This window comes from Sebastes fasciatus, chromosome 6 (assembly GCF_043250625.1).
Source record: "Sebastes fasciatus isolate fSebFas1 chromosome 6, fSebFas1.pri, whole genome shotgun sequence".
Lineage (NCBI taxonomy): Eukaryota > Metazoa > Chordata > Actinopteri > Perciformes > Sebastidae > Sebastes > Sebastes fasciatus.
In genome coordinates, this window is record NC_133800.1 from 33,898,931 (window position 1) to 33,926,108 (window position 27,178).

The 27,178-nt window shown below is 41.1% G+C and overlaps 1 protein-coding gene across 3 annotated transcripts in view; it reads left to right on the forward strand.

Annotated features, from left to right (window-relative positions):
- Nucleotides 1-27,178, forward strand: part of prkg2 (protein kinase cGMP-dependent 2) — a 40,806-nt gene that overhangs the window by 9,399 nt on the left and 4,229 nt on the right. The window contains exons 3-17 of one of the 3 annotated variants that reach the window (XM_074639449.1): nt 3,922-4,035; nt 6,136-6,241; nt 6,332-6,370; nt 8,336-8,399; nt 15,207-15,284; nt 19,753-19,847; nt 20,235-20,303; nt 20,474-20,572; nt 20,740-20,890; nt 21,749-21,885; nt 24,028-24,117; nt 24,460-24,601; nt 25,866-26,029; nt 26,228-26,350; nt 26,805-26,867. In XM_074639449.1, coding sequence (XP_074495550.1) covers nt 3,922-4,035; nt 6,136-6,241; nt 6,332-6,370; nt 8,336-8,399; nt 15,207-15,284; nt 19,753-19,847; nt 20,235-20,303; nt 20,474-20,572; nt 20,740-20,890; nt 21,749-21,885; nt 24,028-24,117; nt 24,460-24,601; nt 25,866-26,029; nt 26,228-26,350; nt 26,805-26,867 — 1,534 coding nt within the window. The remainder of the gene's footprint in view (nt 1-3,921; nt 4,036-6,135; nt 6,242-6,331; nt 6,371-8,335; nt 8,400-15,206; nt 15,285-19,752; nt 19,848-20,234; nt 20,304-20,473; nt 20,573-20,739; nt 20,891-21,748; nt 21,886-24,027; nt 24,118-24,459; nt 24,602-25,865; nt 26,030-26,227; nt 26,351-26,804; nt 26,868-27,178) is intronic. The other 2 variants (XM_074639451.1, XM_074639450.1) reach the window with 2 other exon arrangements.

Sequence of the window (27,178 nt, forward strand, 5' to 3'; positions counted from 1 at the left end):
ATCAACATAAATAAATATTACATGTCCGAAAAGAAGTTGGAAGTATATGGTCCTACACCTTCTCCATAACTCGAACGGTTACCTCTATATTTATCATATATTCATTTGTTTATTTGAAATTCCAACCTTGGTAATGAAGTGATATTTTTCACCGGTTGTCCACGTTAGGTCAGATGATCCTTTATTATATGTTGATGTAAAGTGTTCCAGCAGCAGAAAGACCTGTGGTATCTCTCTTTCACACACCGCGGGTGAATATTTAACAACACATGGGGGAAGCAGTGCCTTTTTGTAGTCCGTCTTCAGATCATTGTAGTTTCACCACGGCAGACCTGCGTCACTAACATCCGCCGCCGTCGCATCATAATTACGGAGCCTAGTGTAGCTGCAGTCGGCTTGTCTTAACACCACCGCTGTCTTTTCCTAAGTCCTTATGAATCCTACTTCAAATCTTTCCTTGACCTCATGACGTTTTCCATTGAGGTCAAAGGAAAAGTGATTAGGAAAAGACAGTAGGACGTAATTTTTTGACTTTTCGACCTCGGACAAAGAGAGAAGGAGAAGAAGATGTGATGTAGGTGTGTGCAAGTTGGAAGTGAAAGAAATCTGTGGAGGAAGTTGTCCAACGGTGTTACAGTGACTCTCTTCCTCAGTAAAAGTATGAATTTCTTTCAGCGTGCTGTTGGAAAATGTACAAACCCACATCTCATGTCCGGGTCACATTCACTGGAGTCACGCCGAGGTTGGACTCGTCACATAAATCATTTTATCCAAGCTGCCTGCTGAGGGAGAATATCAGAGTGGGTGTGATGTGGATGAAAATCTACGACCTGATGTAAATGACAAGCCAGATATTTAGTACATTATTACATAAACAGCCTTTATTAATTATAGATTCAGTTTTGTGTATCATTGCTAAATGATTGCAAGTGTAAACTCATGATTTGATGCACTGTGTTGGAAAAGAAGTTTGTCTTTTTGCTGTCATGAGTGAGAAGTTTTGGGAAATTTTATTGATTTTAAAGATATTTATTGGAAATTATTAACAAAAAAAATTATATAATTAAAAACAAAACAATTTCTGCAGTTGACGTCAAATATTCTCAAAACAGGGCCTCAAAGAAAAATAGAGAAAATTGTGAATCAACCTGAGCATTTATTTTTTGTCTCTTTCTCTGTGTGTATTCTTCCCAACCTGGGTATTATCTTACATGCGACTGCCTTTTAAATGGCCAATTATTGAGGTGAAATAGTGCTGACTGCAGACTGAAATTAACAGAAGAGAAATCAGAATCTGGCAGGACAAACCGAGTGACCAGCCACACCGGCATGCAGCTTTTTTTTCAGATGGATTTATGACTATTTTGTTCTCAAACTTTTGCCCTCACTGGCTACCGTACATCCTGTCTGACCACGAGCCAATCAAATCAAAGAGAAACAGCGACTGGTTCCTCTGCTCTACGCAGATTTATGGCTTCTAAACTTTTACAACCCTTTGTGCCAGTTTGAAAGGTTAATGTTATTCTTTGAAAAATACACATTATAATTATTTTGGCCGGTGAAAAGTATTCTTGGCAGGTGTATAAATTCCTCTGGTTTATCAACTCTTAGCAGGAGAGCAAGAGAGTTAATTTTGGATACTAATGTTTTCATTCAGGCAGAGTGTGTATGAAGTACATGAAACTTGTTTTTATAGATTTACTAGGGTTGTCAAAATTAATGCAATAATAACGCGTTAATGCAAATTTGTTTTAACGTCACTAATTTCTTTAACGCATTAAATTTTTTAGTTGTAGTGGCTCAGTTTTAACGATACTGGCATCATATGAAACTAGAAAACCTAAGGAATCCATTGGTACCAACCATGTCACACTAGCTTGTCACGAAGTAACGCTCCAAACTTACACTAAATTTTGGCGAGGAATAACTGTCATGGACGTTTTCAAAGAGGTCCCTTGACCTCTGACCTCAAGATATGTGAATGTAAATGGGTTCTGTGGGTACCCATGAGTCTCCCCTTTACAGACATGCCCACTTTATGATAATCACATGCAGTTTGGGGCAAGTCATAGTCAAGTCAGCACACTGACACACTGACAGCTGTTGTTGCCTGTTGGGCTGCAGTTTGCCATGTTATAATTGGAGCATATTGTTTTATGCTAAATGCAGTACCTGTGAGGGTTTCTGGACAATATCTGTCATTGTTTTGTGTTGTTAATTGATTTCTAATAATAAATATATACATAGATTTGCATAAAGCAGAATATTTGCCCACTCCCATGATGATAAGAGTATTAAATACTTGACAAATCTCCCTTTAAGGTACATTTTGAACAGGTAAAAAATGTGCGATTAATTTGCGATTAATCACGATTAACTATGGACAATCATGCGATTAATTAGGATTAAATATTTTAACTGATTGACAGCCCTAGTTTTTAAGTTTTCACATCAGCCACCGTAGTTCTCCTTCAGTTGGTTGCAATCTGCAACCTCACTGTTAGATGCCGCCAAATCCTACACACTGCTCCTTTAATGTTGGGTTGGTTGTTTTGTGGTTGATATAGGAAGCTGACCTTTTCATCTACAGTAACTGGTACGTCCAAAACTTCAACTCACTCAAAGCAGCTAAGTGTTGTAGATGACCACATGGCCTCTAAACAATGCTTGGTCATCTGCCAGTGTGCTAGCTGGTGAAATTAGCTATTCACAGACAAACTGTCCTCATAGTTGTTCTGCTGTCTGGTGTTACAGAGATTTCTCACCCTGCACAGGAAAAGGCAGCAGGTCGGTGGGTCGCTACAGTAATGTAGATTCTCCAGTAGATTTTAAATCAGATATGTCAAAACATATTAAATAAATGACATATTACTTGTTTTAAAATTACTGTAATGACAAATCATGAAACTTAATCTTAACAGCCATGTTTCACTGAAAAGAAAGTGACAGGTTTCACCACCGAAACTGAACCCAGCACAGCTTTTGTGATATTAAAATGAATAATGATTAATCACTAATGAAGCCCAGAATTAATCACACGGACGTCAGAAGCCAGTGATTGTAATCTCATTAATTAAGTCTGTAATTTGAGTCATAATTCATGAAGGAAAGGATCTCATTTCAGAGTCACTGACGGACCAAGAGCCTAAAAATATATGTTATGTGTTAAGCTAACTCGTCTTTTCTTGTTTTATATCAAGGGTTTAGTAATTTAGTGGAGGTATTTTTTCTTGTTTTTCTCTTAAGCCGATAGTAAACATTTTAGCAGGGATGGCCCCAAGAGGAGTTATTATTATAATTATTTGTGATAGGTCCCAAGATTTAGGGCTGCAACTAATGATTATTTTCATTGTTGATTAATCTGTCGATTATTTTTCTTGATTAATTGATTAGTTGTTTGGTCTGTAAAATGTCAGAAAATGGTGAAAAACGTTTCCCAAAGCCCAAGATGACGCCCTCAAAATGTCTTGTTTTGTTCAAAACTCAAAGAAATTCAGTTTACGGTCATAGAGACGTAAAGGAACCAGAAAATATTCACATTTAAGAAGCTAGAATCAAAGAATTTTGACTTTATTTTCTTAAAAAAATTACTCAAACTGATCAAAATAGTTGGTGATTAATTTAATAGTTGACAACTAATCGATTAATCGTTGCAGCTCTACCAGGATTAATGTTTTAAAGAGGCTCTTAAATTGTAAAATCATAGGAACTGCAGGAAATGAAACCTGCAGGTTTGTATGTACTTATTTCTCCTGAGTCTCTGTAATCTGCTGCAACATCTAGGTGAAATCATGAAAGAAGAATTTTGTGACGTGAATCGAATGAAATTTAAATGTCATCATGTTGTGGCCCTGTAGTCTCTCCTGTGTCCTAAATGTGGGTTTAAAAACACTATTGATTGTCCTTGTTTCATATTTACAGATGGGAAGCTGGATGTGTTTCAACAAAGCAAACTGCTCACGTCGATAACGGTGTGGACCACGTTTGGAGAATTAGCCATTCTGTACAACTGCACACGAACCGCATCAGTGCGAGGTAAAGACTTTTTACATTTATGCTGTAATGACTAACTCAAGTTCTCCTGATCAGATTGTACTTTTTACATGTCAAGCATCAGGATGAAGAAGAGCAGTCAGTCAGTCAGTGTGTGACTGACGGCTGCTGGGAGTGAATCTGTGACCTTGTGGCAGACATGATGAAACACCACGTAACAAAAGTCTAAGCTGTTTTTCAGAGTGATCTTACATTGCAAAACTTTGCTCCATGAAGTTAGGCTCTCCACAGTTCAGACTCAGAGGTGTAGTGTAGTGAAGGATTATGTCGCCAAGTTGTGCCAGGTAGCAGGAAAGAAAGAGCTGGGAAAAGAAAAACAAATATATTTATCAATTCAGTATTCTAATACAAAAGAAGGATCTGGTAATCGTCATTTAGAGAAGAAAAGGGCCAAGTACTCCAACATGAGACAAAAAACAGGAACAGGGTCTTCCTGGAGTCTTGTTGTCACCATGAGGCAACCAGCAGAGATGCTGCACAGAAGAGCTGGCTGGATGGATTAACTGTTGTTGTAACTTCCTTTAAAACAACAAATAGTTGCTTTTACATTTCTGTGTGTAAAGAAGACTAGATACAACACAGTAATTAGTGAGCTTTAGAGGTTCTGATAGGTGTATTTTTAAACTCTGGACAAAATTTGTAAGTTTTTATCTCAGAGAATTTGTGAGTTTTTTTCTTGCAAATTTATGACTTTATAATCCCAGAGAACATTCAAGTTTTTTCGAGTTTTTATTTATTTACCCACTTAGTCATTATATCCACATTACTGATGATTATTGATTAAAAAATCTGTAAATATTTTGTGAACGCATCAATAGTAAACCGTACATTATCGTCGCAATATCAATATTGAGGTATCTGGTCAAAAATATTGGGATATTTGATTTTCTCCATATTGCCCAGCCCTAATTGGAGTTAGCTGAAAGCCCGGTGTGTCTCATAAAGACGATAAAGGGTGCCTCGGTGCATCGGTATCAGACGCTGAGGAGCACTGATCAAGCGGCGGTATTTGACGAGTTGGGAGTGAGACTGGGTTGTCTGAAGAGAAAAATAAAGAAATTATAATAATTTTATGACACAGAGGAATAAAATGCATATTTGTGGTTGTTGTGTATTATTTAGATTTTTCACACAAGGTTAAGGAACAATATCTACCATGTGCAGAGATTTAACTGTGGTTGATGCTACTTTTTTTATGTTACCAGCTACGCAATGCAAATTTGTTTCCCTTCCTGTCCAGAACCCTTTAGCATCATATTCTCTTATATCCTTCCTAACGCACTTCCGAATGTAATCTGACACTTCATCTGACCTTCATCGAAGGAACCACCTGATAGTGAGAGCAGGAGAATCAGATCAGGTCATTAGACCCGAGCAAACAAGCTTTTGCATTGGGTGTGTTGACAAAGGCTTTACATGATATCCACAGCTTTGCATCCTGATTGGCTTTCACCTCCTTGGCATTTGGCAGAGTGCATACCATGTAGTATGTGAGTGCTCTTTGTCTGGGTTTGTATATTTAACCAAGTAATTGACTGGTGGCCCTTGGGGGGGGAGGGACACTGAGTTGACCTCAATATTCAGGGTGAACTGGAAAGACCGGGACAGTCCGACAACAGTGGGTTTTACATGATAACAGATGAAGTGGATAAAAGACCAACTCGTTCTTTGCTACCGGTTCATGTCCAACTTTCACAGCTACTTCCTCCTCGTACCAACAGAAGCTTGTCTTCTGTAGATTTGAAGTGACTCACCACCAAGATAGAGGACAGATTACAGTGTTTTTCTCGCCTCTGTTATCCATCTGACAAAATAAAACAATATGTAATTTCTTTGTGGTGATAGAAGGCTTTAATTAAACTAGAAAAATAGGAAGAAAGATAAGAAAGGGGAATAGAAAATGTAATTTTCTTGGTTGTCACTCATCAGTCTACCAGATTTCCTAGACCCTCTGCTATTGAAACCAGCTGTGGCTCCTTTAGTATTTACTAATCAGGGGCGAAGGTTAACTAGTTTTTCGTTGAGAGGTCAGAACGTGGACCATGTCCCCTCTTTCTGATGGATGTGATGTTGCTTTTACAGCGGTGAAAGAAGTGAGGGTGTGGGCTTTGGACCGGGAGGTGTTTCAGAACATCATGAGGAGGACGGCGGAGACGCGACACGAACAGTACCGCAACTTCCTCCGAAGGTTAGCCCCAAACTGTATCCAAACAGCTAGCATCACCTCATTTTTATGGTTTTTATGAGCGATAACATACAACAAATGTTCCCTATATAGGAAAGTAATGGGCAAGATGGATTCGAAGAATGACGTGATGTATGATGGACTCCTGCCAGCCAATTAGGAACAAGTATTTTGTAGAGGATATGGTAGAAATGTGGTTTCTGAACATCAAACTACTTGATGGTTAGGGTACAAAATGACCACCAGCAAGTAGCCAAATACTAGAAATACTGGTTTCAGTTAGTCAACAAGTCACTTTATCAGTTCATCACTGTACCAATCTATCTGACTGATAAGATATAGTTAAATAATAAAGGTCAAATTCCTGATCAAATTGCCCAAAAACAAAAAAATAGCTCAAGTAATTGGAACTTATGGTCGCTGTCGGGCACAATAACAAAATGAAGGAGTGAATCGGTAATGCTGTGTTCACACTACAAGTGACAAAATCATCAAAATGGCCAAGCGTGGCCAGCTGTATTGTCGCCGAGTCACCGTTTAAGTGTTGCTCAAGCGTTCGTTGGCGTAGATATGTTGTTGAATATTTTTTGACTTTGATTTTTTTACGATTGAACGGAACAGAGTGAAACAAAAATATATGACTGGTTGATGTTTCACCGCGTCATCGGAGCGCTGAAAAAAAAAATTGAGATCAGCTCAACTTTGATTTGTAGCTACGAATGTCGGGCGTCAGTTTGTAGCTTCATGTCACCGGCTTCCATTGAAAATGACTTGTAGCCTGTTGCTGTGTCGCTCGTAGTGTGAATGCAGCTTAAGTGGCTCGTTAATTTTGGACAAATCTAATTTTTTTTGTCAATCGATAAAGTAGTTTTTCTCATATAGCAAAAAGACAGTTATACCTACATTTAAAGATATATTTAGATCCTTTGGCCCACTAGGGAGCAGAAAGATTCAAAAACAAACTCATAACTTCAGATCCTTAATACACCATTGGTTATCAAATTGTTATGGTTAATTTGTTAGCAATCAGTTAGATACTTTGTCTGCATTCCAGACAAAGCAGGGAAATTTCCAAGTTCCAACCTCCAAGCGTTCCAGATGCACAACGCCAAACGTTAACAAAAAACGGTGAAATAGCTGACCGTGACAAACTCATGTTTCTTTGGCAAGTGTACACACAATTGAACTCTCAGCAGTGCAGCCTCCACATTTTCTTGCAGAAAGGGTAACTTTCAGAGATTGTTTAACATAACCAGCTACCTAATAATATTGGCGACAAAGTTTGACAATGCAATTTGTAATGCAATTTATATGCAGAACAGGTTTTACTATATGATAGTATGAATTATTTTAATCAAATACAGGCACATGTACTTTACGTTGCCTGTTAGTTGATGGTTTACCATTTACAATGTGCGCATTGCCATTTTTGTGTGACATCAGACAGCTGCTTTGTGAAATTGGGATTGATGGATTCGCCCTGAGTTTACAAGTAGGAACTCCGAACTTTCTCTAATAGGAGGTTGGAAATTTTCAAGTTCAGAATTGTCTGGAACGCAGCATTGCATATCTAGCAGCAGACACATGGCAACATGGGATTGTAGTTTTGTTTGTGTCCAGCTGATGAGTCCATATTCACTCTACTCTTTAGCTTTGTTTTAGTCTGGTGTTGTTTTACTCCACCACCTCCTGAGCAGCATATATTCATCTTTAGGTGCTAGATGTTCAACTTTCTTCACTAGCAAGTCCTTTAGTCCATCTGTCTGCTGTTCAGTGCTGCTCTCTGAACAAAAACAAGGGGCTAAAAGAGACTAAAAAGAGGCTAAAAGCTGCAAAGAGCTAGGCAGCAGATGTAGGACTGAGAAAACACTCACTCTTTTAGAGGTCTAAAGTATATAAAAGCATTGTCAATATGAGTAATATCATAGAAAACCTTAGATCATGTTATGTTATTGTCCTGGTACATTACTTGATTTCCATGACACAGGAAATATAGTTCTCCATGAAAGGTCCCTGGCATCATGTGTACAGTCATTTATATTATAACGTACATGCAGAAATGAATGCTCATCACCTGTGTTTTGTCTTTTCTGCCAGTGTTTCCCTCTTGGCTAATCTACCAGAAGACAAGCTAAGCAAAATAGTGGACTGCCTCGAGGTGGTAAGTTATTCTGTCAAACTATCTATATTTCTGCTGGAGGGACAACTTGACTTTTCATTGTATTGCCTCAGTATTGCACAACTGTCTGGCAGCTCATGGGAGCCCCAGCGTTGCAGATAGCTGCTGTCAAAATATCATTACCATTTGGCCATATACCATTACCGCGTGTCAGCATATTCTCTCTACCTCCAGTCGGCAAGACCTCACAAATTACCTTGTTGATGAACGGAGCCGATATTATTCTTGTCATCGCCGGGCGCTGTATATTGTTACCATAATTATTTGACCGAGGCCCCAGAAAGTGTTTATTTAAATGGGGGACGAGTGATTTCTTAAAGATGTGCGAGTGACAGACTTTTTTGGTGTGAGAACATACAAAGTGTGCAAAAGTGTAGGCTATGTATGTTGAAACATGCAGCTCGCCCCCCCTCCTCCCGTTCTCCTCCATAAGCATTGTATTTCAATGGTGAAAGAGAAAACGGAGCGGAGCTTGACAGCTTCCGGTTAAAAACAGCTTTTCTCAGCGTCTTTTCACAATGAGAACTTCAAGGACGTTGCTTGCTATCGTTGGTCGTCCCACTAGTTTCCACGAAGGGAGAATTTCCTTATTCAGTCATTTCTGATGGAGCTGATTCTGTTGCCTGTCTGGGGTGGGGTGGGGGTGGGGGAGGGGTTGTAACATAATAGCGGTGCAGATGTTCGTCGAGAATCCGCCAGATAATATTGAAGCTTCTTGTCAAACAGTGGGGGAATGGAATTCAGTGTGTGTGTGTGTGTGTGTGTGTGTGTGTGAGGGGGGTAGGCTACCTTGTTTTTCAGGATACTCTGTCAGGTTTTCAGTCTGATCTGCTGATTGGAATTCGAACTGGAAAGTTTCAATGGCAAAGAAGGAGCTCTGTTGAAAGAAAAAACATTAATTAGAAATGAAAATAACTTCTCTGTTCATTCACTCATGATCCTGAGACCTGGCATGAAATATCTTGTCATATCATCACACAAACTAACAGCCTAGCAGTGGGGATCTGAACTTTGGACGCTCATCTAAGCTAGTTTAGGATGCATAAAATGGCTTGTTTCTCATGTGGAAGCAATCTTAGCTTGCTGGTTTGGGAATTTTGAAAAAATGTGTACATAAATGCGGACCATGTTTTGACACTATATCTTACCGGCAACCGTTTTGTGTGTTCCTACCATTACTGCAGTGGCAAGTCGTAGTGACTGTTACAGTGTTAACTGGTGACTTTCAGCCGAATGCGTCCGTGGTTGCTTGTAGTAACTTATGTAAATGATCGGCGTAGATAATAAACACAGACGGGTATGTCTCCATTTAAAATGGATTAAAGTCAAATTGAAGGCTTTTACGAGGACACAGCTGCCGTCACTACGAGCAACCACGATGCATTCGGCTGAGAGTCACCAGTTAGCACGGTTAGCAGACACTTTGTACGTGTTCTGTTTGTGATGGCGACCAATTAATGATGTTAGCTTTGTGATCATTAGTTAGAGCAACTAAGCAAGTGTTAACTTATTGAGGTTCTTCCCAAACTCCTAGACATTGATGTCAAAAGTAACGTCACATAGAAAGTAAAGGTAAAAGTAGAAAATTGTACATTTCTTAGGACAGTTTGCATTCTAACGTGTGCGTATTGTAGAGAGATGCCACCGCAGTAATGGGCGACTTGGTTACTTCAGGTATTTCGTGTATAGAGACAGAGCGCAACGCGGCACAGCCTACTCTGAAAACCACGGCCAATGGAGGGGAAAACAATCAGCGCCACAATATGCAAACACGGGCTGAAACACTAACAAAATGCCTGTCCTGTAGCTGGCTGAAAACATCAGATTTCAGCATGTCAAAGGATTGTTTTAACACGGTATGACTATGAGGGGTGCAGTTGATAACTAAAATGGTGAGGGATGATGATGAAGATGATGAAGTTAGCTGTTAGCAAGCTACTTTTAGCTATGTGTTCGCTACTTACTGCAGGTAGCTAAGGCACTTGCAAACACAATATTGCATAGCTTTCTGATTTATCCACTTTCCACTATAACACAAGTTGCACACTGTCAAAATGCTTTAGTTTAACTTACAGAAATATAGCCTATCCTAAAACTGATCCAAGATGGTGAAGGCCAAAAAATCAAGATGGCCACATTCAAAATGCTGAGCCCACAAACCAATGAGTGACGTCACGGTGACTACGCCCACTTCTTCTATACAGTCTATGGTACACCCTTCTAGCGCCAACGTCATGATTACATCAGAGTGTTAGCTAAACTATTAGTCATTACTAAGCTAAACTACTAGCAACATTTTCTCTCCATCTCTGAATCACTTCCCCGATAGTGAAGGACTCTCTTTCATAAGTCCGTCTTAACACTAACACTTCCCTGAGAGTGAGTGACTGTACATATTCAGAAAAACTTGTATTTCATTCAGCCATAAACCAACAAAACGTGCCAGCAAATGTTCGCTAACGTGTTCACATAATTATTCTGCCTCCACCTAGCTCCGCCCACAGAAATCTGTCCTCATGATTACCAACAGAGAAGGCGCTAATTGAATATTTTAAAACTTTTTTAAAGGTTTCTTTGCTCTTTTTCTATAAATATTTTCTCTGTGAATTAGGGATGACTGAAAGTAAAAACTCTCACTGTCCTCTTTTTAAATCATTCATGTGTGCTCATGTCATGACTGATATTTCAACAGCTCCTTGAAAGCAGCAAGATGCTTTCAAGGACCCGTACAGGACAACCAGCCCACCTGGGGGCGGCTGAAGAGCTGCGGTGGTCTTAAAAATAGGTTCTCAGTCCTTTCCTCTGGCGTTAGTGTCTCTGTCCCTGGAAGCAGAGAGGGACGTGCTGTTGGATGTGTGCTCTGACTGGTCGATCGACAGCCGCCAAAACTAGGACGACTGCAGCCAAACCCAACGCACACACACACACACACACACACACACACACACACACACACACACACACACAGACACACACACACACACACACACACACACACACACACACACACACACACACACACACACACACACACACACACAGCAGAGCATTAGTGGCTTTCTCTAACACCGACATGAGCGAACCAAAGCAGAGCAAGTTGATGGTAAAGATCGTTTGGGGTCACGGCACTTGAAGTAGTTTAAATGAAGAGAATTGCTTTTTAGGCTTTTTAGTGAAAATGTCCTTTTCCCTGAAATAGTAAATGTTTGGCTCAAGTTCAGGATTCAAGTCTGGTAAAACAAACCAATTCAAATGGTGTCACTCCTCTGCACAGTTGCTGGATCATCCAGACAGTCTTTATAAACAAAACCGTGGCATGTTGTCTCCGCTGTCACGGACAGGTGTTAAACTAGGCTCTCTTGAAGCGTAAACGTGACGTAAACAAGCTCGGACGCTCAAGAGAAAAGGCCACTTGTGTCAAGAAGTTTTGACAGTAAACACCAGGGAATGTTTTCGCGTGGTTGCTCTGATTTGTTTGTTCACTTTTCGCCAAAGTCCACTATAGTCAAATGGATTACGGGCCGCGGACAGTTGTCTCAGCTGCGGGGAATTTGGCATCGATCCCAGAGAACATTTCATCCTGGTCACCTTCTCATTCTTTGCACTTCACCTAAAAGCTTTGAAATGGAAGGCGATCTGGCAGCTGGCTGACTCAGCAGGCTGTGGTCTGGACGGCTTGTTAGGTTTGGTATATGACTGACAGAGTGAAGTGGAGACTGAGAGGACACGCTGCACCTCCGTGTTTAATTTGAGAATATCTCAAAGCGTCATTCAGTTTTATGATGCTCGTAAGACTGAACTAAACATTGAGACAAACTTTCTCAGTCAAGTGTGATCTGCACCAACTGGAGTGTGTCGGAGTGAGCAAATCATGACCGGCCTTATTCTAACCAAACTGAGTCTGTGCAGCTTACACTGCCATGGCCACAGGAACTAGGTGTCAGTTGTGATCAAATCAAGACTCTTCAAGGCTAAAACACCATTGTGAATCACTGTGAAGGGTACATTTAATCTGCAAGTAACCATAGCAACAATATGGGTACTTCAGGCTATGTTTCCATTTAACTCTTACTGGTGAAAGCAACTACAATAAAAATGGATGATGATTTGGACACACATTTTCTTTTTGCCTGTGATAAGTGGCTGTGTTATAAGGACGATAATGCACTCCTGATAGGTGACATATGAGGTATATAATATAAGGGACTATAATACGACTTTGCAACTGTGGTTTGTTAATCATTTCAGGAGCTGGCAAGATATGATATATCAGGATACCTCATTTTATACTTTGGCCACAAATTCTCAAGTCCTATTGGCTGGCATTGGAGATTCGCATGTGTGTGTTTCTGTAATCAAAAGAAAGAGTTGAATCTTGTTGAGAGATAGTACTAGGTGATATGTATCTCTGCTGGAAATCTTGCGATGGCCTTCATTGTGATCTCAACTACACACCTATAAGAAGTGGACACAGTCACTATAGATGTACATACGTAGATATCGCATTGGCTGCTTCTGCCCGTTGCTGCGATACGTCAGCGTCACCTCCATATTGGGGAGGTCAGGACTGGCCTGTAAACACATACAAGTACACGGAGGAGCTGTCAATTTCAATGAGTGGTTTTATATTCAAGGATTTATGATCTACGAGGAGTAGAAAAAGAAAGTTTTATCTCCAGTCACTTAAAATCTGGATACTAGGCTATAATCACTGCTAGACGCTCCAAAGAGTGTTTATCAACATTAGCTAAGCTTAAATGAACTGAATTACTTACGTGGTGGAAAATAATTCATTTTGCTGAGAGTTAACGTTACTGTTCCAAAACCCAAGACATGACATCAGCTTTATTGTTTGCGATATTAGACGCATATCGTACATTTCACGTTTTAAATACAATATTATGTCAGACATGAAGATCTGTAAGATAACGTTAGCTTTAGTCGAGGATTAGCTAACAATAACAAGCACTAGCTAGCTCTTATCTGATGACCTCTGGAAGCAAACGTTTGTGAAGATGTAACTTGATGTGAAAATGTGTATTGAGAGTTTTTAATACCATATCAACAGACAGACCGGCCGGTGATCCATGAACCGGAAGCAGTAACGTAACGTCACTGAACCGTTTTTCACCAAAAGTTTTTAGAGATTATAAACACTTGAATATGTAAATGACTCATTGAAATCGATTGAGAAATGTAAACGCTATAGTGCTTTTTATCCAGAAAAACGGCAGCTCCCCCGTTCACTTGTATGTGTTTACAGATCAGTCTTGACCTCCCCAATACGGCATGTATGTATATCTATATCTATGGTAATCACGGTGACGTCACCCATTGGTTTGTGGACTACGGTTTTGAAGCCTCGGGTTCAGCATTTTGACTGTCGCCATCTTGGTTTTTGCAACCAGAAGTGACACGAGAGGGTGGAGCTAAGTACAACCGAACGCTGAATAAGACTTTTTTTTAGGCGACCAAAATGTTACAGTTAACTTTCATGAACTGAAAACACAACTTAAAGCTCTAAGATGAAAACGCGGACAACTCCCAAACCGGACAACGCCATGGTAGCGACCTGTCAATCACAAGGTAGCCCCGCCCTAAAGCATCCCCTGCTTTATGGTCTATCTGACTCTAAATGGGACCATAATTTACTAAATGAACATCATGCTGTATTGAAGAAGACTTAAAACTAGCAACTGAGACAATAAACTCATGTTTACAATGTTTACTGAGGTAATAAATCAAGTGAGAAGTAGGCTCATTTTCTCATAGACTTCTATACAATCAGACTTCTTTTAGCAACCAGAGGAGTCGCCCCCTGCTGGCTGTTAGAAAGAATGCAAGTTTAAGGCACTTAACACCTGGAGGTTGCCACAGACAGACAGACAGACAGACATATAAACACCTGGCAAAGAACTCTAAATCACCTCTGTGGTAGTTCCCGCTAGAGTAAGTGCCTCCAGGAACACATTCTGCCATGATGACTCACAAGGTGAAAACAATACCAGCCACATGCCGTCACGGCTGGTAAATATCATGTAGCGCGGGGTGAAGCGCCGTTCTCTCTATATCTGACTATTTGAGAGCAGATAACCAGTGACATTTCTCCTTCTTTATATGCACGAGGCAACCTGATATCAAAAATTGTCTGGATTTTAAAACCCCTGTAATCTGAACCCATCTGTTCTTGTGAAGCCCATTTGCTGTTTGGTGTTTATCCAGACTGACAATGCAAGCAGAAGGAAGACAACTGCACAGAAAAAATATATATTTCTGATAACAAAAACTGGAAAATTAAAACCTTCTTATTAAAGTAAACAACTGGCTGATATTTAAAATTTAATTATATATTGCAATTTGCGCATTGGCTTGTTCTTTGCCTCTTTACAGCTCGTCAGGTTTGTGTATTATCATATTAATTGATGTCGGAAGTAATAGTCTCTCACAACCCGGTTTTAAAGCACAGTTAAATTAATATTCACACCAACACAAATTCATCCTACGACCATGATCATGAAAGGCCCTCGTGACAGACATTAAAAGCATCATAATCAACACAAGTATCGACCCGTACTTCATGTTTCATTAATCCCATGAGCCCTCAAAGATCCTGATCCTGATCAGCAGGCTGAGAAGCTCCGAATGACGGAGCATCATTGATGGCTGAACTCCAACGCCCTCATCCCGCAGGCTGGCCGGCTACCAGGAATCAGACCAGCCGGTTCAATGGTTGAATCAATGTAATGCTTCAACTCTGACTGTTGTCCTCACCTCCCTCTCTCCCATTAGGAATACTATGACAAGGGAGAGCACGTCATCCGGGAGGGAGAGGAGGGCAGCACCTTCTACATCATCGCACAGGGCAAGGTAACGTATTTTTAAACACTGTAACAGACACACAAGTGCATCATTGAGCTTATCACTTACATCAGGACCCTCAAACTGCAGCTCTTACTGCTTACTAATTTTAACTTTAACCCTAAACCTAAGAAAAAACAAAAATCCTACAGACCATCTGCTCCGAAAATACATACTCTTTGTGCAACAAACAGAAGCACATGGCTAATTATTATGCAGAATGACATCATCAAGCGGCCGAAATGGGTTTCCTCAGGAGGGTGGCTGGCGTCTCCCTTAGAGATAGGGTAAGAAGCTCAGTCATCCGTGAGGAACTCGGAGTAGAGTCCTTGCTCCTTTGCGTCGAAAGGAGCCAGTTGAGGTGGTTCGGGCATCTAGCACGGATGCCTCCTGGGCGCCTCCCTTGGGAGGTGTTCCAGGCACGACCAGCTGGGAGGAGACCACGGGGAAGACCCAGGACTAGGTGGAGAGATTATATCTCTACTCTGGCCTGGGAACGCCTCGGGATCCCCCAGTCAGAGCTGGTTAATGTGGCCCGGGAAAGGGAAGTTTGGGGTCCCCTGCTGGAGCTGTTGCCCCCACGACCCGATCCCGGATAAGCGGTTGAAGATGGATGGATGGACATCATCAGACCTTCCCCTCATTGCCTTGAATGCCTTGTTGGTTGGGTTGGTTAGGTTTAGGCACGAGGAGTGGGATTAGTTTAGGGTAAGAATATCAGGGTAAGTCGACCAGAAGCATTGTAGGGAGGGTCACGTCTTCGCCATGGTAGGAAAAGAAAATCGCAACCAGGAAGGTCCGATGACGACATTCAGAGCCTCCCTTAAAGCCTCTTTTCAGGTTAGCAGCTCTTAAATCATCTCATTAATAGCTGCAATATACTACTACCTTTGCACAGAAAAAAAATATAATTTAAAGCTAGGGTTGGTAATGTTGAGAAACTAGCAAGAGTTCGTTACATTTTAAAAATGATCCAGCCGAAAACCCAGCCCAGTGTTGTAAATAACGAACATGGCTATTGTTAGTACACACAGCTGTCAAGCTAGCAGCTTGTGGAAGACTTTGGTGATGCGCAATGAGTACACAGGCAGAGTGCACGCAGGTAGCCCGACCAATCATTTCATTAGGACCAAATGAAATGATTGGACGGGTTTATTACAGTCCTGCAGCAGCCACAGATACCTGATTTTTTTCCTTTTTTTTTGGTCAGAGCATTTTATTTATCGATGCTGTCGGGATGTAAAGCGCATTTCAACAAATATAACAAAACATATTCTTTCATAAGATTACCAGCTACCTTTAACAGGACTAAGAATGTCTGTAGATGCTACCATACAGCCGTGCATGGCTCTGTGAAGCTGTACTTAGGTACAATGGTGCTTTGAGTTAAATGGTAACGTTGACATGCTAACATGTTGATTTTAAGCAGGTATAATGATTTATATGTTTCCATCTTAGCTTAGCATGTTAGCATGCTATATTTGCTATATACCACTAATGTGAACCTCATGGTGGCGCTAGATGAAAAATCAGGGGATCACCAAAGTCACTGGGATTCATCCGGTGAGAACCATGAATGTCTGTACAAAACTTCATGGTAATACATCCAACAATGTCTGAGATATTTCAGTCTCAAAGTGGTGGACAGATGGACAGACTGACATTTCTATAGAGCTAGACCGCTCGTGTGGCTAAAAAACAATAATACAAGTAAGTGAATAAAAATAAGTGTAGTCACGAGAACTTTCCTATGTGGAGATTCAACAACATATCCGATACTTACAGGAAAATTCAGCTATTTCTTTTCATAGTTTTTGCCCTTACTCTCCTTGGTTATGATAACCAGTAACACGTGAGCTGCACTGCAGAGATGTCAGAGACGTTTTCAGACCCTGAAACAATGACACTCATTAGGACCGGAGACACAAGCCTTAATCCTGTCCTTTACAACAATAAAATAAATCCTCCGTGGCCTTGGTTAGACAATACTGGATGACGGCTCTATTGCACTGATAAGGAAGCTGCTCTGGTCTTTGCTGCAAAGGCTTTTCTCATCAGTCAGCATGAGTGTTGAATGGCGACAGAAACACTAAATCCCCAAATCTCACAGGACACCGGAACCCTTTCTGCTCCTGCTGTCATTCTTCCTCTGTCCCTTCACGTTGGTTTCCATGAGTGTTAACAAAACTGCATATGATAATTAATATAGCAGGCATGTCATCCTGCAAGTAAATCTGAAATTCAATCATATAGGCAACTTTGAACATTTTCATATTCTTGTCTTAGCTTTCTCGTACTTTTTTCGTCATGTGTGCTACGTCAGATTCAGCAAACGCTCTTAACCTCAGATAACCATGTAAATGACCTGCGTAAACATGATGAATGCCACCTGGGCATAAATGAGCGTAAATGAGAATTGTGAATTAGCATAATTAACGCCCCAATTATACCATATAAGGCTACACGTCCTGCCCCGTTCATCTGCCAATATGTCAGCACGCTCTTCCAAAAAGGGCCTGATGCGCATCCAGAAGAGATAAGATGCGCCTGGTTACACTTCCTGTTGACCTTATTATATACAGAGACTAATTAACCTTCAGTTAGTGCATCATTTAAGTCGTTTTGCAGTTTGAGATGCTCATATTGATATTGTAGTGTTATACAATAGCATCAACAACCAATTTAAATGAATGATGATATCGTTAGAATACATTTAGAATTATATTTTAATTTGAATTGCAGAGTCAAACAGGATAAAGTCAACATAATTATGAAGTGTAATTTATATAGGATTTTCAAAGTGCTTCAGAGTAATGAAATATACAATCCATTAGTGACAAATGTAGGTTTGGATAACAGCAGACTAATTGCACATGACTCCTACAGCAGGTCTAGACCACACTAAATCGTGTTCGTACTAGGGCTGTCAATCGATTCAAATATTTAATGACGATAAATCGCAAATTAATTGCATGTTTTTATTTGTTCAAAATGCACCTTAAAGGGATGTGATTATCATAAAGTGGGCATGTCTGTAAAGGGGAGACTTGTGGGTAACCATAGAACCCATTTACATTCACATATTTGTAGGTCAGAGGTCAAGGGACCTCTTTGAAAATGGCCATGACAGTTTTTCCTCGCCAAATTTTTCGAGCGTTATTTAACCTCCTTCACGACAAACTAGTATGACATGGTTGGTACCAATGGATTCCTTAGATTTGTAGTTTCATATGATATGATATCTTCAGTCTAGCTTTAAAACTGAGCTGCTACAACCTCCAAAAATCAATTGCATTAATGCGTTAAAGAAATTAGTGGCGTTAAAATAAATTTAAACTAAAATTGATTTATTGACTCAAGTGTTTTTTTAGAAACGTATATAAGATCCTAATGGATATTGTTGTATAACTGACTCATCTCTGAAATGATGCTTTAAGGTTATACATTATATAACCAATAGAAATAAAGGCCAAAAGACAAGAAAATACACACAAAAATGTATTTTCCTTCAATAACAGGCCAGTTTTGTCCAACGAAACAAAATGTTGTTCAAACTGTATGCTAGTCTGGGAGGTGAGGGACTATGACTCACCCGCCCGTCTGTCTGATAAGTCAGCAACCTGACACCGGGCAGCGAGGGGAGATGGAGAGGGGGCCAGAGAGACGTCCACAGGGGACTTTCAAAATGCCATTATGAGCCGACGTGAGACAGCAGCTCCTCAGCGCTAAGCTAACCAAACCAGAGAGGAACACATGTTGTTTGGGAGAGGCTAATACAGGAAATGGCTCTACTACCCCCACACCCTTGTACCTCCTGACCAGGGAGGGAATAAACTTGCCTGCCACCAGGAAAAACAGGGGAAGTGAAGGTCAGTGAGGTCAAACGGGATACTTAGCTAAAACACACCCCGGTCGTTGCGGCTGTGATGTCATTGCGGCATTTCTTCGGCAGGACGGTGCCATGAGTGGGATGTTTGACCTCGACCGGGGTGGACCACTGGTTTTTAAAGCCTCACAAATTAAGGAGAAGTTTCTTAACATCCAGGCTGCTGGATGGGCCGCAGAACAACCAGCAGAACAACCAGCAGAACAACCAGCAGAGCAACCAGCAGAGCAACCAGCAGAACAACCAGCAGAACAACCAGCAGAGCAACCAGCAGAACAACCAGCAGAGCAACCAGAGGGCAGCTGATTTAAACCCTTTCACAACGAATGTGTCTATTTTGACAGCATGTCGAGAAAATACAGCATCATCAACGCCACTTAGTCACTCACAGCCATCGTGTTCCCATTACTATAATTGAATATGTCAATTATTCTAATTTCTTTACTTTTTTACAATGCGTGTCAAAATATTTGGAGAAAATTGAAAGCACCTGTAAAAGCTCCAGCGGAGAACCGGAGACGGCAGCGGAGAGCGTGAAGGAGTTAAATGAAGGCGTTAAATGTTAAAGATCCAGCTGACTGTGTTGTGCAGGTGAAGGTGACGCAGACCACCGAGGCCCACAAGCAGCCGCAGATCATCAACACGCTGCAGAAGGGAGACTACTTCGGAGAGAAAGCACTTATAAGGTGAAAACAAACACAGCGGATTGTCATTTTTAATCTGCTCCTGCTTTTTCATTTTCTGGTGGAAACACTGTTTTAAAAGCCAAGCCATGTTAAGTCATGTTTATTTATACTACAACGAATTTACAACCTGAACAACACAGGACACCCTCCACAAAAAACACTTACAAGGAAAATAATAAGATGAAGAAGCATTACATGTACTGTAATCTGCTGCAATCGGCTTCCTCACCTCTCAATCATTACTGTTGAATTCTATTTTAATGTAGATTTTGAATCTTTTTGGATAGAAAATGTTCTTTCTGGATGCACGTTAAACACAAAATGCTCTCCTAATACAAAAATCATCATCATAACAGCGTCAGAAATGTGTGTTTGTGTGTCTTTCAGTGATGATGTCAGGTCAGCTAATATCATCGCCGATGAGGACGGGGTGGAGTGCCTCGTCATCGACAGAGAGTGAGTATTCTGACATTTGAAACGTAGTATTGTTCCCTCTGTGACAGATGGTTACTGAAGCCCTGAGAGGCAAGTGAGAAAAAAACATTCTGGTCCAATCAGTCTGATCTAAATTCTTCAGCCAACATTTCAGCGGTTGCACTGTTGACGTGCGGTTGTTGTTTTTCTAGGACATTTGATCAGACAGTGGGCACCTTCAACGAGCTGCAGAAGTACCTCCAAGGCTACGTGGCAACGCTCGATCGAGACGACAAGAAGAGACACGCCAAGTAGGTGTTCAGCACAGCATAGTGAATGAAAAGCTGTGACAACTAAATGGGATTTAACAAAACTAATCTTTGAACCATAAACATTTTTACTGACAGTGAAAATATAAACGTACAGTAACATACCCGGCAGTTGGTTAAAATGAGGCCCCTCCTCTGTCTCCATCCAGGAAGTCGGTGATCCGCCACCAGAGCCAGCCGCTGTCTCCGGACGTCATCCAGATGAAGGACATGGTGTCGGCGTTTCCTCCGTCCAAGCCCTTCGACCACCTGGAGGTTGTCGCTACTCTCGGGGTCGGCGGCTTTGGACGAGTTGAACTGGTGAGACCTGAAGATACGAATCATTATTGATTATTCATTTAGTCTATGAATAACATTTAAAGGATAATGAATAAAAAATTGTATCTGGTAATTGAATACTTACTTTTTTGTTAATTTAGCCTTTAAGCTCACTTGGATCTGTAAAAAAAAACAAATTTTTATCAGATCAAAATGTATCTTAAAGGGAGATTTGTTTAGGTTTTTCACTCTAGCTCTAGGTCTACAACCTCTAAAAGATTGGCAGCCCTTTGGATTTTTAAGAGGTTAGAAGGAAGATACTGGTATCATATGAAACTAGAAAACCTAAAGAATCCATCGGTACCAACCATGTCATGCTAGCTTGTCGTCAAGGAGGTTAAATAACGCTGCAAACTTATACTAAATGTTGGCGAGGAAAAATTGTCATGGCCATTTTCAAAGGGGTCCCTTGACCTCTGACCTCCAGATGTGTGAATGTAAATGGGTTCTATGGGTACCCACGAGTCTCCCCTTTACAGACATGCCCACTTTATGATAATCACATGCAGTTTGGGGCAAGTCATAGTCAAGTCAGCACACTGACACACTGACAGCTGTTGTTGCCTGTTGGGCTGCAGTTTGCCATGTTATGATGTGAGCATATTGTTTTATTCTAAATGCAGTACCTGTGAGGGTTTCTGGACAATATCTGTCATTGTTTTGTGTTGTTAATTAATTTTCAATAATAAATATATACACACATTTGCATAAAGCAGCATATTTGTCCACTCCCATGTTAATAAGAGTATTAAATACTTGACAAATCTCCCTTTTAGGTACATTTTGAACACATAAAAAATGTGCGATTAATTTGCGACACGCTGTTATTTCCATCTGCAGGTGAAGGTGCAGGGCGAAGATGTGACCTTTGCTCTAAAGGTCATCAAGAAGAAGCACGTCGTGGACAACAGACAGGAGGAGCACATCCACTCGGAGAGGAAGATCCTCGCCGAGGCTCGCTCGCCGTTCGTCGTCAAGTCAGTCCTCCCGCTCAGCCTCTCCGAACACGTTTCCATTTTCTTTTTATCCCACATGATGAAGCTCTGCTCCATTAGTCTGGGAAAACACTGCGCCGCTTATTAGTTTTTGATGAGATCACAGTCGAGGCCTCGAGCAGATTACATCCTCTCAGTGGGGTAGAATGGCGGGGGGGATATTAAGATGTCCGCTACGAAAATGTAGTTATTTGCGATGAAATATTGCAGCGGTAGCTTTTCTTTGCCTTTTTGTGAGATTACGATGATCCAATTTCACCGAACGCAGCGGAACAGATGCAGATATTAAAGCCATTCTTCACCTCCTGAAACGCTCCTCCTGTTGACCTCCTCTTCATACACTCCACGTATTTATTTGACCTCATATGTTTTCACTATTATCTCTTCATATTTCTAATCTGTTTTCAAGACTGATGTAAGGCGATCTAAGATTTAAGGCTACGTGGAGCCGTTGACATCCGCTCTGCTGGTACTGAATCTGTACATGATGCTCCTCCGCTGCTATTAGCGATTTACTCTGAAAACATTACCACAAGGGTCAATTAAAATCACATTAGTCCACTAATGAAGCAATAATTTGAGCAGTAATGTCTGTAAATATATTATAGTACATTGCAATAATAACCGCTGGGGCTGCGTTGATTCATTTAAGCATCCTGCTTACTGTTTATGATCTGGTCTGCATCATTAGTTCTCTCCCTGCTGCTTTTTTATATCAGTTTACTGTTTAATAGCAGGAAATCAAGCCTGAGTAATGATTTTTTTTACCAAATGAAGCTAATGTGAACTATTTAGACAAGTGAATGTGACTGTTCTCTACTAGTTTTTACAGTTATAATGAAAAGAAAAATAGAGGAAAAAATCCTGCACCCTAAATATTTTACAACCAGGAAAATAGTATTATGTGAGACAAGACATTACCATTACAGTTATTAGGGCTGCCCCCTCTTAGTCGATTAGTCGACTAATCAGTCGTTTTGGTTTTAGATGACGAAGATTTCTTTAGTCGATTAGTTGTTTTTTATGCCTTTTCATGCTGAATGACTTATTTCCAAGAAACTTATGAGCACATCTCTGATAAACAGAAAGTTTAAAGTGGTGCTTTTGTGTGATTCTTTGTGGATAAACTCAGTGTTATGGTGTATCCATACCAAGAGACTTTTCACGCGGCGCGATTACATACAAAGTCAATGCAAAGAGGCGAATAGATGCAAATTCGTGCCGGGAAATTTGCGTGACGCTGTGTCGCGAAAGCCTTTCAGCATTGAGATTCTCCTTCTGTCGTCACTGACGTCCTGACGTTGTCGAATCAGAAACGGAGGAAATAAATCTTGTATGTGTCTGTGGTCAAACTCCATTCAGAAAACACGCAATTTAAACGTTTTTTGATTGTCGTCTGGCGGACATACCTGACAAATCAGGAATTTAGACTTTTTAGAAATCAGCATCATTATGTAGTTAATTCGGCATCATTTTGATCCGTTTACAACAAGGTCACTGCCGTATTTATGCCTAGATGACGTTATGTTGAGTGTTAATGGAGAAGCTGCATAGCCTGGCACTGATCGATCCAAACTCCATTCAGAAAACAAGCAATTTAAAAGTTGTTTGCTTGTCGTCTTGCAGACAGACCTGACAAAGAATGAATTCAGACTTTTTACAAATCTGCATCATTATGTAGTTATTTCGGCATCCTTTTGATCCGTTTATTGCAATTAAATCACAGCACAATCTGTTTATTTTGGGTTTATACCGCAGTAACGACGTGTGGCTTTGCTAGATACAGTCAGTGTATGAGAATACAGCTCGCCGCCGGATGATGTTATGAACTCAGACACAACGGCGTTTGGTTTTCCGACATATCTGGGACATCCACAACATGTACAAAGCAGCAACAGTGGTTATTTCTTCCATGGTTGATGGTGGAAAGAAAAGTTGTTGGTATCTATGGAGACAAGCTTCTTCTTCTCTCCGGCGTGAATGAACACAAATGATTTCGGCGGTCCAACTCGCGCGAGTAAAGTGAGCCGAAAATTCGCTTCACTCTTGGTCTGAAAACAGCGTTACATGAAGGTCAAACCTTTTACTTTGAATCTTAACTTGTCTGTGCTTCTCTTGCTCCAGACTGTATCGCACGTTCAAGGATAACAAGTATGTGTACATGCTGCTGGAGGCCTGTCTGGGTGGAGAGATTTGGAGTCTGCTCAGAGACAGGTAGGACAGACCAACCACTGACTGACGATGTTATATTATTGAAAAACAAAATCACATTTAGCATGCTATCTCTAAAATACAGTCCTTTCCACAGCATTGTCATTTTATTGCTGCCTTGCTGCATAAAGTGATGGTAGTACTGTGAGTTTACCATCTAATGAGGGACTCCTCCTGGACTCTCAGGTCCAGTAGTCATAAATCACTGAATAAGAGCTGCCTGGAACTGTGTTCAGGTGCATTCCTGTAATGAGACCACTTCTCCTGCTTCTCAGCCTCCTGAGCAGCGTCAGGTCTGACCCCGCTTGTCAGCAGAAAGTTTAAATTTGGCTTTCTCGTCTTCAGGGGGAGTTTTGATGAGCATACTGCCAAATTCTGCGTTGGTTGCGTCACAGAGGCTTTCGATTACCTCCATCGCAAGGGTGTCCTCTACAGAGACCTGAAGCCTGAGAATCTCATGCTGGATACTGAGGGATACATCAAACTGGTGAGCGATTCCCAACTGGGTCGGGCCAATGTTCCCTCAGCACCTATGTTCCCTCATGAACATTTTGTCCATCACCAATTAGGCCCTATGTTTCCTCAGCATCATCCTTGGCTCATGTTAAAATCTGTGTAAAACGTATGTATAAGTATATACTGTATATAAGTATATATCGCGCTACATCAGATAACAGACAGAAAAAAGAACAAACAGAGTTGGGGCAAGACATTACCTCATTGGCGAATGGGGGACTGCCCATTGTTCCAACGGCCCATTATTCCAAAACCCCAACGTCACAAAAATACACACTCTCCCTGCAACAAACAGAAGCACATGGCCAATTATTATGCAGAGTAACGTCATTGGACCTTTCCGATTTTCCGTACTAGGGCGAAGGCATGATTTCTCTACTCTGCCTCTGATTGGCTAGTACTCATTGCCTTCGTTGGTTGGGTTGGTTAGGTTTAGTTATGAGGAGTGAGACTGGTTAGGGTTAAGGTAAAAATACCAGGGAAAGTCAATCAGAGCCAGAGTAGGGCGGGTCATGCCTTCGAACAATGGGCGTTTGTTTTCGGTATAACAGTCTCTCGGTCAAATGGGACATTTTTCGTTACTGTAAAACTTCACCTCAGTGAGTCCGCGACTTGCTGCAAATCGGCTTAGTTACGCAGAAGTCAGCCCGCTGACCATCCTGTTACGTTGATTTGAATGGGAATGTCTGTTCTACACTATTCTATTTCTATGATATAGACACGCTCCCATCGTTCTCTTTTACTTTACAGTGTGACTGTGACTGTTGTAGTTATTGTACTGAAATGATGGAGATAAAACTATGTACTCATCAGGAGGTTTCATGAGATCTAAAGAAAGCCAATAAGCACCTCAGTGTTACTCAATAAAAATACAGGCTGCCAAGGCTCCTTAAAATTAGTGGTCATTTTAAAATGTATTAAGGTATTTTTTATGGGAAAGACCTAAACGTTCCCCAATGGACTTTTTAGAGTTAAAGAGGACCTATGCTTTTGTGCTTTTTCCCTTTCCTTTAGTGCGTTATATAATTTCTTTGTGCATGTAAAAGGTCTGCAAAGTTACAAAGCCCAAAGTCCACACCAAAGGGAGTTGCTCTCCCCCTCAGAAACACTGCTGCTGAACTGCCTGACACATCTTAAAGCATGTAAACATGTTCTAGTAGAAATCCAAAATACAAGTATGAACCTGAAAATAAGCATAATAACTCCTCTTTAACTGATCAACTCTGCCTTCCCAGGTTGACTTTGGTTTTGCCAAGAAGATCAGATGCGGCCAGAAGACCTGGACCTTCTGCGGGACGCCGGAGTACGTGGCCCCGGAGATCATCCTCAACAAAGGCCACAACTTCAGCGTGGACTTCTGGTCTCTGGGCATCCTGGTGTTTGAGCTCCTTACCGGCAGGTCAGTCATCTGTGCTTCCAGTCAGCACCTGATAATCATCCTTCCTCTGGTGTATCACGTCCATCTCCTTCCTGATTTGCAGTAATTATTGTTCGCTAACTTGAACAGAGTGCTGCTGAGAAGCTTCACTCCAGCAGACCTTTGATAAATCATATAGAAATTCAATCTCTGCCTCTTTTTTTCTTCTCCACTCCACAGTCCTCCGTTCTCAGGGAGCGACCAGATGATGACGTACACTTTCATCTTGAAAGGAATCGAGAAGATGGACTTCCCCAAGAAGATCACCAAGAGACCCGACGACCTCATACGCAAGCTGTGCAGGTACGACATCACACGGGTAGAACAACATTAAAAAGTAAAGCTAGTAGATCCTCCAATCCACCACTACTTGTACTCAGCCAACAAGGTTCTCAGAACATAATCTTGAGGAAGTTTTATCGAATTTTGCCATTTCTGTACAGCTTTTCTGAGGCCATAAAATGTTCATGTGAGCTTTTGCACCCAAATGAGTGTAGCCTATACTCTGGTACTGCTAGGGGACGCAACTATGTCATGGCAGGTGTATTGCTCAGGACATAAGGAAGCGCAGTGTCGAGTGTGGAGTTGTTTGGATGTGCGGTTCTCGAGAAAGCTGAAAGCAGCAACACCTGAGGCCAAACTATCGGCCCGTTCCGAACAGGCACGTTTTGAACGGGCACTGCAACTAAATGAAGTGCTTTCAAATGTCAAAGCACTTGAACAACATCAATGATGTCAACAATGATCTACTTTACAGGAAGAATCCCTCAGAGCGACTGGGAAACCTCAAAAATGGAATAACTGATATCAAGAAGCACAGGTAAGACGGGATTGATCCATTTAGTGGCTGATCTCAGTGGGAAGATTAGCCGAGCTATTAGCACTGATTGAACATTATGAATGTGGGCCGGTGGTTTATCACATCAACAATTAGATCATCACTGAATGAACACACTGTACAAGACTTGATACAGTCTTTCTTCACTTAACTTGCTTCTTTGAGAGAATATGAAGGCTAAGGGAGACACAGGAAGTTATACAGTAGGGTCATAAATTACAGATTGCAGGGGTTAAAAAGCGACATTTTTAAAAGTGTTGCTGACCTCAGGCCTTTGAACTGGTGAAGGATTT